A 10,659-nucleotide genomic window follows, 5' to 3' on the forward strand; every position below is an offset into this window, starting at 1 on the left:
GTTGTTGTTGCATGAACTTTTTCGTTTTTGTCAGGATTCATTTAGGTGTGGTCATTGAAAGCAGCATTGTTTCACAAAAGTGTGCATATTACAGTTTTCAAGAAAACTTTATTTTAGACTTTGTGAAACTTGTCGGGGTTGATTTTATATTTATCTTATTAAAACATAGTATCTCATTTTTCTTCAAATTTGAGCTTGAAAAAAGTGGTTATTTTAAATTTTGCCTTGATTTTTCACAGGACATGGTGTGTGTGGCTTTACATCACACTTGTTGATGATCAGTAACAGGAAGTCACTTTTCTGACATGGAAGGCACTGGAGAGATCAGTGACACTGACAGTGGCATCATCCTTCATTCAGGTAAAGTATATTTCAGTTTATCGTGTGTTCAAAGTGGTTTTTTTGCACAGCTTATATGTTACATGAAGGGACAGCTGTTTTCTGAGACGTACTCCTTTTCTTTTTGTGGTAGGACTTGACAAAATACTCTTAGCTTATACTGCATTATGTAAAGCAGTACGAAAACACAGAAAATAAAAAACCCTGTGGAACTGCTCTAACACAGAAACGGCGTTTAGGCAAAAAGAATTTCAAAACTTTAAGCAGGTTGGTAAATTGCAAATTGTATCTGCAAGTACTAAAAACTAGGATAATCTGTAATCTATAATAATTACACAATAATTTAGACTAAGACATAAACATTTCTTAGTCTAAAATATTAAACATTTTTTAATCAATAAACATTAGAACTCACAACACACACAGAATAACCCCACAAAGAAGACTTTAATTAAAATTAAAACCTACATTTGATCATATTTATCTTTAAAATGATAAATGAACTGTACTTAAATAGCATATTTCTATCTTATTAAGTTACTCAACGTGCTTTCCAGTACAATCTGTGCCCTTATTTATCCATTCATACAGCACTCTACTATATCTTTACAAAGACTAATCAGTGCTTTGGAGCACATTCATACACCAATAGGACACACATCGGAGGCAATGAGGGATTCAATGTCTTGCCCAGGTACACTTCAGCATGTGACTGCTGGTGGAATCGAACCCTCAACTGTTACATTGGAAGACAACTGCTCTAACCACTCAGCCACAGCCGCCCCACATTTGATCATATTTATCTTTAAGACAAAATAAAGTTATTGTCCACCAACCTTTGTACAAACAATGCTGGATACACCAAGTTCTACACTTGCAGTAAAAAATGTCTTTAATTATAGTTTTTCTCATTTTGACACTTTTGGAGTCACATAAAAGAAGTTTTATCCAGCTGTCTATCAAACGCCTTAGGTGTTTAAAGAACGTCTTCCATTCAGGTGAGAACAGTGTGATGTGATTCTGACAAGTCTCTTACTATTTAGTTCAATGGCGTTCTTTCAGGGTGATTATTCAGAATCCTAAGATATTACACAGACACAATTAACTTTATGCACAGCACATATTTTAAATTAGTAATTCCAGTCAGGTAAAACTGAATGCAAATGATGTACTTTGTCAAAGAAAACACGTTGTTTTGTGTAAACAGGAGGCAGGGATACACTATGACTGAGCAACATGAAGGACGAGGTCCAAAAAGGGTGTGCACATCATCTCTTTAACAGTTTTATGATTGATTTAAAAAAAAAAAAAATCTTAAAACTTCAAACTTTATCAGACAGATATATAATGTACTCAGTCATAAACTTTAAGCTCACCAACACTTTTGGTTAGAGATTTAGTTGTGTGATGTCAGCAGCAACTAATGAAGCCTCTGGCAGAAATGAGGAACTGGTTGTCTGATATAATTATTCCTAGTTAATTGCAAACCACTATATCTGCTCCTTGTGAAACTTTTAGTCCTGAGATTCAGTCTTCATCGACTCAAATGACATTACTGCATGTTGTTTCTGTCAAACTTGACATTTGCCTCTCTGGAAAAACGACTTTATTTACTTTTCTAGAAAAAAAAAAAGGTGGGTTTGTGTGACAAAAATGTTATATTTTTTCATTAATTAGATTCAGAATTTAACTTCCAGTTAACTTCATGATGTTTGTGCTTTAGGAAATGAATTTTCTAAACTTTTTCTGCTTCTGCTTCAAGAAAGTGCTCGTTTAACTGTTCTACTGCTGCAGCAGTTTTAGTTCAAATCTGTTTGGTTAGATAGAATTTATTGAACACTTTTTTTATTTAGTTTTTAAATTAATTGCTTCAGACGTGTGACTCGTCTTAGAATGTTGTGGTGCTATATAAAGGAAATGAGCTGAAAAGAGAAGTCAATATTTAATCTTTTTAAATCTTTTCTGTTCATTTATTTCCCATTTGCAGAGGTTTAAGATCCACAGTCAATCTATAATTTGCCGTCACTACAAATCTATTAATTAGTTAATTAAATAGCATTCACAGTAAGCATATTTGTACCGCAAGCCAATCCACAATTTTACAGTTTTCATCTGTTTTTGTCATTTAGATTAGGCATTGTCCCAAATATTTTCTCCTTGCTCAGTGCTGTGTGCTGATTTTGTGACATTCCTTGTATTTGAGCCACGTGTTTTTTGCTCCATACAATGAACCGTGTCAATCTGCAATGAAAAGGAGAGGATTGTTGCTGAAAATTGAGGGCTTCTTTAGCCCATTGTTGTGCTGTCACTATTTCCTTCCTGTCGTACCTCTGATGTTTGTCAGTACCTGCAGGGATTCTTCTAGTAATCTCTCAAGGTATTTGGCGTTAAATGCGTTTTGCCTGCTGCCACTCCCATTGTCATCAGTCACCAAGGCTACAGACAGCGCCAGTGGAGCACTCGCGTTGTTTAGAGTTACAGAGATCCTGATACTGATTTTGCAGTTTCGATGTCGCTAATGAATACTCCGATAAAGACAAAGGATCCTTTCTTTGGTTCAGAATACCAGTGTGGTTTAAATCATTTCTTGTCAAAACAGTCGCCGGCTGCAGTGGCCACTGGAAATTCTTCTACATTTTATTATACAGATGACTGTCTAGATGACAATAAAAATGATCTAAAATTAAAATGTTAAAGTAAAGTAATTCAATTAAAACATAAACTATCATTGTGTAGTATTTAGGTTTTTTTAAAGTTAGCATTAATAACTGATCCAACTCATTTTACAACTGATTTGGATTCATGAATAGACCAGTTTCACTTCCTTGACATGAAATCTTTTTTAAGCACTCGTAATTTTTTTTTTTTTTTTCAAAAAATAATCAACTGACTTTGTTCTCAAATTCTTGTGCATAAAGAGTGTAAACAGGTATTCGGTCTGCTCGTTGACTTGTCACTAATGCAATGCAGTTTAACTGCATCAAAAAAGACACTTGAAACAACATTTATGTGACAGAGTGTCAACAAAAACTGAACAAAGACAGGGATTGTTCCTGGTTCCTGTTCAGACTGAGTAAAACTTATTAACCCTGTCTGCTGTTTTAACTTTCCAAGCTCAAACATAAAAAAAAAACCTAATATTAAAACTACTTATCCTAACTTCCTATTAGTTTTATCAAACATGTTTTAATTTGATCCTTTTGGTATTTATTAGCATTAGCAATAACATAAAAAAAAACTTTTGTTAGTCATTCGACCATGTATAACTATTTATTTTCTTTCTGTTGTTGTATGATGCAGGCTCTGACAGCCCAACCACTCATACGAAGGATGTGACAACGCACACACGGGCCATGAAGATTAAACACCAGGCCCTCCAAGACCAGCTGGAGATGTGTTTACTGGAGCTGAAGAAGCTCTGCATCCGAGAGGCCGTAAGTAAAGCTGTCAGATCATCCTTAAAAACTTTGTTACAAAATATAAAAGTTGCATGGAAAGCAGGACAGAGAAATTACATGATTATAAAGATTTGTGTTCTAAAGGGTTTATCACCTGCAACCATTCATGCCAGAGTTTTAGACTAAAATCATCTAATGTTGATAAATGACAAGAGTTGCAGCCATTTTGGTCCAACATTGAAAGTATTGTTGTGCATGATATTATCACACAATATTGTGGGATCTCGCTGTGTAGTGAATGACATTCAGCTACTGATATATCAAATTTTAACTCAATAGTTGTAAATTTAACCGAATGATAGTCATTGTAGTGTCTTTTTAAAGGTCAGGTTGATTCTAAAAGCTAATCAGTTGTAGATGTGGATCCAATGATGACTTTCTGAGACGTTCCAATAAAATTTGTCCTCTGGTTCAAGAGATGTTTAAGTAAAAGATACCCGAACCCACGCGCACAGCTCAAAACGTTGTACTTTCAGTGACGAGCGATAAAAAGGGTGTGATGGAGCCGGCTGTTGTGCTCTACTGTCAGCGTGTTTTATGATTCAGCTCCTTCTTAGAGAGGATTAAACTGGTGGGAGCAGTTTCGTTCACGGTTCTGATGACGCATTTCACTGCAGGTTAACCAAAGCTGTTTTCGCAGAGACGTTCCACAGGGGCAGTACAGGCAAACAAAAATATCGTTTCAACATTGAATTTTTGATGTTAGAGATTTTTGACCTTACACCACAGAAATCTTTTTACATGAAGGAAAGGTGATAGGATGTTTTTTAATCTACATTTGCTGACTGTGAGCATTCATATCCTATTTTTTTTGCTTTCCACACATGATTTTGCAAATACAATGAAGTACATGGAGTGTTGAGATTGAGACGAAAACAGTCATTGGAAATTTCCCTTTTGACGATACAAAAATGCTGCAAACACAAAGCATGAGTTTTCACAGCATCCTCTTATAATCATAATATACTTCCTCCTTCTGTCCAGATATCCTCATCTCTCATTTCCAGCTTGAGAACACATCACAGCAAAATATTCTCCCTTTGTAAAGTACATTTGTGACAAACAACTCCCAAGAAATGCTCAAATGATTTGTCCACATAATCTCCAGAAAATTTGCTTTGATGGTTTTTATTGTAACATGACTAGGATGATTTATAAAAGAGACGATTCATGCAGGGTTGGCAAGGAAATGGTTGATTTGTGTTCATGCAAGAAAAGTAACACTTTGTTAAACTTGTCCCTACTACTGTTTTATGGACTTAATGTTGCAGTCACCAGACAAGGCTTCCACTGAGGCAAAACTAATGTGTTCATATCTAATCACCTGATCTTAGATATTCAGTTTTTTCTATTTTCATTTTTTTAATAGAACATTCATTATTACTGCAGTGTTTATAAAAATATATTATAGCTTTTATCCTGATTGTTAAGTTGGAGTTTAAGCTTTTCACGTCATCTCTTTAGGTTTTTTTTTTACTTTTTTTGCTTTTTTGCTTTGTGAAATTTTTTTAAAAAGCTGCCATTAAAGTCATTTTATTTCTGGACACTTAATTCAGGTGATACCTTGTTCCAGGGTAAAATCCCAGGACTGAACATTGTTTCCTCTTGACACTCGGGCTTGGCACACCTGTTGAGACTTGCTCGTGTGAACTCGTTGGTGTCCCAATACCTCTTTCTCCTTTCAGTGTCAAAGAATAAGGAGGCTTTTTGGCCACACTTAATGTTTTTGTTGTGTTAAAAATGGGCTCTGATTGACTTTGAATAAAGCTTTTGTACTTTTCTTTTATGACACTGAACAGAGCATCCGCCGTGCTTTTGATTTGACCAGATAAGAAACTTGTTAGAAAGTGAAGTCCAAAGAATGTAGTTGTGAAAGAAAATCTACTACTAATACAGAATTGGGCAACCGTTTCTTTGGGCCTATATGTCTGAACTTGTTAGGAGATCAGATGGGATTTTTGCACATTGTTTCCCAACTGCCATGAAGATGATTAGATAACCTCTTGTTAAAAGAATCAGTAAGAAAGTAAACAAAAGATTTATCAGTTGTGATTTTAACCAAGCCTTTGTTTTAATTAGAAATTAACCAAGCCCTTGTTTTTCTTTTAAAACAATAAACTTTTAGTAGTGTTCACACATAACTATGGATTGTTGTATTTTGATCGTTTCGTTTGTGTTTAGGAGTTGACAGGCAAGCTGCCAAAAGATTACCCTCTGCTGCCTGGAGAGAAACCTCCACAGATCCGCAGACGCATCGGAGCGGCATTCAAACTTGAAGAACCAAACATCCCTGAAAGATCAGAGGTACAAGAAGCATTTAGCGACCGCGAGATGGAACCTAATCAGTGTAACATGTCGCATAAATGTAACAGATGTGCTTCGTCTCGAAACTTACAATGTTGTCTCACTCTGCTACAACCTTTTCAAAGGACTCGGAGCTCTGTTTAGTGGACGCTGAGTTGGCACTTCAGATGAAGATTTATGAAGCTGCACGCAAGCTCTGCCAAGAAGATCACCTGAGCAAGGCTGTTAGGAAAAGCCGGCTGCAGCAGTGCAAAGTCGAGGAGAAAAAAGTCAAGAAGCTTCAAGAAAAGGTCTTCCAGTTGCGACTGGAGCGTGGCCGATCATCACCACTCCCTGCTTTCAATATTACACAAGGTGATAGACTCCTGTCCAGACATGGCACTGGATGATTGTCTGATAATAAATCCCCTTTATAGTTCCTTGGCATATTCTTTTTATAACCCGAGAAATTTCCCGTTTTCTAGATCTTGGCACATCTGATGACAGTTCTTTATCTGATTCTGTGGTGCAAGATGAAGGTGAGATTTGACTTGTTTCAATTTGTATGAATGGAAAATTGTATTTTTTCCAGTTGGACTGAGAAAAGTTTTCTTTTAGTTTTGCCGCCTGACCAAGTAACTATAAAACATGAACATGTCAAAACGCTTCAGCCGATTTTTCCTTTTGAATGCCTCTGCTTTCAGTTTCTTGTCATAAAAGTAGCTTTCCTGTGGTGATGATTAATGTGCATTATTATTAAGTACTTTGCAATAATGTAATTATTCTTTTTTATTAGAAGTTGCCAGCCAGTCCTCACAGCGATCATTGGGGCTTCTTTATCCTGTGGAAACGGATCCTCCCCAGCCTCTCCTCTTGTCCACACGTTCCTCCGTAGACGGCTCCTACATGTCTCACACTGCGGCTCCTCAGTCTCCGCTGCTGAACTCCTGTCGATCTCCTTGTCCTAGCCTTGACTCTAAGTCGAGTTTAAATTCAAGCCCTGCGTATGACCCCCCTCCCATCCAACACTCCCCATGGGCAGAGTCTAGTCTGGACCAACCTTACCAGAAAAGCAAGAAGTCACACTCCTCCAGCAAAACGAGGTAAAAGATCCATTCATCATAACCCCGTTTGTGTTTTTCAAGTATTTAGCAGAAAATATAACTTGACTGGAAAGTGCTGTTTAAAATCTGTGGAAGGATGGGCTCTAACCTTGACTTTTAAGTGTTTTCATGCCTCAAAAAACAATAATTTTCACTTATACAATAACCCAAAATGGCCTGTGATGTTGTGTCATAAAATTACATACAGTATATAATCCTAAGGGTGTGAAATAGAAAAAAAGTCTTTATTTTTTTAGTTTTTTAAGACCTTTAGCCTCTCATCTTAAAGGCTTCATCAGTTCTGATCATGGTTTTTGAAGACATGAAACATCATCAAGAACCCAGAATAGAAATCCAGTTTCTTTTAATATGAGCACCACTAAATTTACACCAGCGTGTTAGTGTATGTGGCGACTATATTGACTTTGTAAGAAACTAAAACTCTTTTCTGTCAAAATAGATGTTCCTTGTGTACTGTAGAGAAGTCATTTCCAACAAATGATCTACTGTTAACTTCCTCTACTGATCAGAAAGAACTACCAGTTCAACAAGAACAAACAGGTTCAAGAACAGTTTTTTCCTGAAAGCCATCACCACACTGAACTCACACATGCACTGATTTAATAATCTAACCTCCCAAACACCTGGACTTCTACTGTGCAATACTACTGACATTTAATACTCTCAATCACCTTAACTACCTCACTAATATCCATAATGTGCAATACAATTGTGTAATACTTGTATTTTTTTACTTTCATTATTATATCTATATTGCGTTACATTTTTTATATTTTTAGTGTGTGTTTAGTGTTTAATGTGTGTTTTCTTAAGGCGTGTTTTTGCACTGGAAAAAGGAGTGGCTCTTAATTTCATTGTACTGCGTATAATGACAATAAAGGCATTCTGATTCTGATTGTACTTTAGCGGATGCTTGTGGTATAAAGAAATGTGCAATACCGCCATCTGTTTGTAAAGTGGTGCCACACCATTTGTTGATAAAGCCCACAATTATTTGTGAATATTTTGTAATTTTCAGATTATGAGACAGAAGTATAGACCACTCTTTGCTCTACATTGATTTCCCAGCTAAAAAAAAAATGGTTTATGATCATTTGCATTGTTTTTGTGTGTGTGGATGCACATTTATAGGTGTCATAAATGGCAGTGTTCCTGACACATTTACAAATGTGCACACAGAAATCAATACCAAAAGTTGCTTAGTTTGGATGGATGATGAATTATAAATGGTTTCTGAAACCACGCTTTATGAAATCTTTTTCTCTCGGTTATAGAAAACAGAAGAAAACAACTTCTAACTTTAAACCATGTCGTGTTCATAAGTTCATAAGAAAACCTTTTTTGTGTGTTCAGCACTCCAACCAAATCTGAACTGTTGCCCCCGCTTGAGGTCTGCATATTACAAACCAGTTTACCACAGCAGCTGTCCCATCTGAGGCTGAGCCGCGCCCAGTCAAACAGTACGCCCTCCACACCAGAAATGCGTGTGCGTAGACAGCTCTCCCTCAGGTACCTGCACCTCAATTTTTGTTCATTTATTGAAAGTTTTTTGTTGTTAAATCTTCTATCTTCGTTGACTTACTTGCTGTTGCGATTTCCACAGACTGTCCAATCATGACTCATCAGTCCCTAAGGACCGCGGTCGTCCCAGAGGTCCTCGGAGGCGACTCACCGAATTTGGAATAACGCTACCAGACGCTCATTCTCCGACAATGAGCTTTGTAAACCATGTCAGTTCTGAGGACAGCAGCTCTGAAAAATCATTTTCTTCTTACAGTAGCTCCCCTTGTCAAGAGTTTCCTTCTAATTTACCTCATCAGTATCAGTCTGGATTCCCTGTTTCTAGCCCAGATGGCAACTATGGGCCTCAAGCTCTCCTTTCCTCTAGTTTTCACCATAATCCAAGATACATGTTCTGTCCCGGTGTGCAGAAAACCTATTACAATGAAGAAATGGTCTACTTGCCTGAAGTAGACATGACACGGAGTCGTTTCTCTCAGCAAACTCCCAGATATGACTATTGTTACAGAGAAGCTTCTGTACCTCTTCAGAGAGTGCAGAGGCCCCTTCCACCTGAAATCAGGGTCACCCCACCAGCACACATGGACTATCCTCAGTACCGCTCAAACGGTCTCCCTCGCCAAGTAGTGAATGAGCAACTGAAGTCATGGCACCTCCGCAGTCAGTTCAAAGCACCGAGGTCTCGTTCTCTGGACAGACAAGGAGCGGTCCGGGTTAAAAGTGGATCGTTTCGGGAGGCAGCGCTCTACCAAAATCAGACATACCATGAACAAGTAAGAACACCAAACTACCGGTAACTGTCTTTTCACAGCAATAATGTATGTCCCAGTGTGTCTCAGAGGCAAAAGGTAAAGTACAGATAAGAATAATAAGACTAATGTCTCTTTTTTATTTAGTTATTTCAGTTTCATGGTACTTGTAATGTTTGTTGGCTTTCAGTCAGTTAAGTAATTACTTGTCTTGAAATGATGCAGACATGTTTTAAACTGTATTTTGTGGAAATTTTTGATATTTTTTTTCTGATAAAAGAATATACAGCTTGTTTTTATAAAGTGTGACTGTTTTCATTTTAATTAATACAACTGAGAAACATTTATATGATAAAATGTGTTCAAATGATACAAACATAAAAACGATGTTCATTGAGGTGTTTGTGATTATGATTATTTGAGTGCTCAGATATTAAGACCCTCCCCTTTTCTTGTCCATTTTTAAGGCATTTATAAAACAAATCACCTGTTAGGTTTTTCTATCATCATGACTTTATCTGGGATTTAACAGAAAATCTGATTTTATCTTCTCCTAACTTTAAGGGTATTCAAAGAGGAACCTTTCAAAGAGCTGCGGAAGATACTCACGAGCCCTGGCTCATAGACGATGGCACCCACTACATCAGTCAAGTGTGAAGAGAAGCTACTTTGAACTCTTTCACTCAAAGACTGGAGTTTTCCCATTCAGCCAAAGTGAAGTGATCAAAAAATTGATTATCTACGATGAACTGCTTGTTTTGTTTAAAGTTATTGTGATTTTTGTTTTACTTTCTTTGCTGCATCTGAGCAAAACAAACACCTTCATGTTTGCAGAAAGTCAGCAAGTTGACAGAGCAGAGGTAGATTTGATGAGCAACGATAAAGTGTTTCTGTTTATCCGCTCTCTTTGGAAAAGTTCTTCCAGTTAAAAACCAAGGACTGAACTGAATGCTTTAGAAGTATTAAAAATGATAAGCTCATTCATTTTCCTATTTAAAATTTGAGGAAATTTGTCATTCCAGTTGGGTTATAAGTACCCCCAAAAAGACTGAAATGTTTCTAAAGCTTGAAATGTTGAGCAGTTGTTAAAATAAGAGCATGAGAATAACGAGCTCCTCTACAAGCGGGGTCACTAATATTGCTCTTTGACAAAAACAACTGGCTTGATTACAAAATAATGGAAAG

The 10,659-nt window shown here is 36.8% G+C and overlaps 1 protein-coding gene across 2 annotated transcripts; it reads left to right on the top strand.

Annotated features, from left to right (window-relative positions):
* The first annotated feature begins 296 nt into the window (after positions 1-296).
* Positions 297-10,183, top strand: inavab (innate immunity activator b). Of its 2 annotated transcripts, none has more exons than XM_037679637.1 (9): positions 297-360; positions 3,640-3,773; positions 5,979-6,101; positions 6,227-6,455; positions 6,566-6,619; positions 6,877-7,183; positions 8,558-8,713; positions 8,808-9,498; positions 10,039-10,183. In XM_037679637.1, exons 1-9 carry the CDS (start codon positions 306-308, stop codon positions 10,129-10,131), a joined length of 1,842 nt encoding a protein of 613 aa, XP_037535565.1. In that variant the 5' UTR covers positions 297-305; the 3' UTR covers positions 10,132-10,183. The 2 variants fall into 2 exon arrangements, with proteins under 2 accessions (XP_037535565.1, XP_037535566.1); XM_037679638.1 differs by having other exon boundaries at positions 6,880-7,183.
* The last annotated feature ends 476 nt before the right edge of the window (positions 10,184-10,659 follow it).

This window comes from Nematolebias whitei, chromosome 7 (assembly GCF_014905685.2).
Source record: "Nematolebias whitei isolate Nwh7 chromosome 7, NemWhi1, whole genome shotgun sequence".
Taxonomy (NCBI): Eukaryota; Metazoa; Chordata; class Actinopteri; order Cyprinodontiformes; family Rivulidae; genus Nematolebias; species Nematolebias whitei.

Bases quoted from the DNA above. Each gene is read 5' to 3' on its own strand.
- inavab (XM_037679637.1), top strand. From the start codon at position 306: ATGGAAGGCACTGGAGAGATCAGTGACACTGACAGTGGCATCATCCTT. The intron at 6,620-6,876 runs GTGAGATTTGAC...CTTTTTTATTAG, and splicing joins TTCTGTGGTGCAAGATGAAG to AAGTTGCCAGCCAGTCCTCA. The intron at 7,184-8,557 runs GTAAAAGATCCA...TTGTGTGTTCAG, and splicing joins CACTCCTCCAGCAAAACGAG to CACTCCAACCAAATCTGAAC.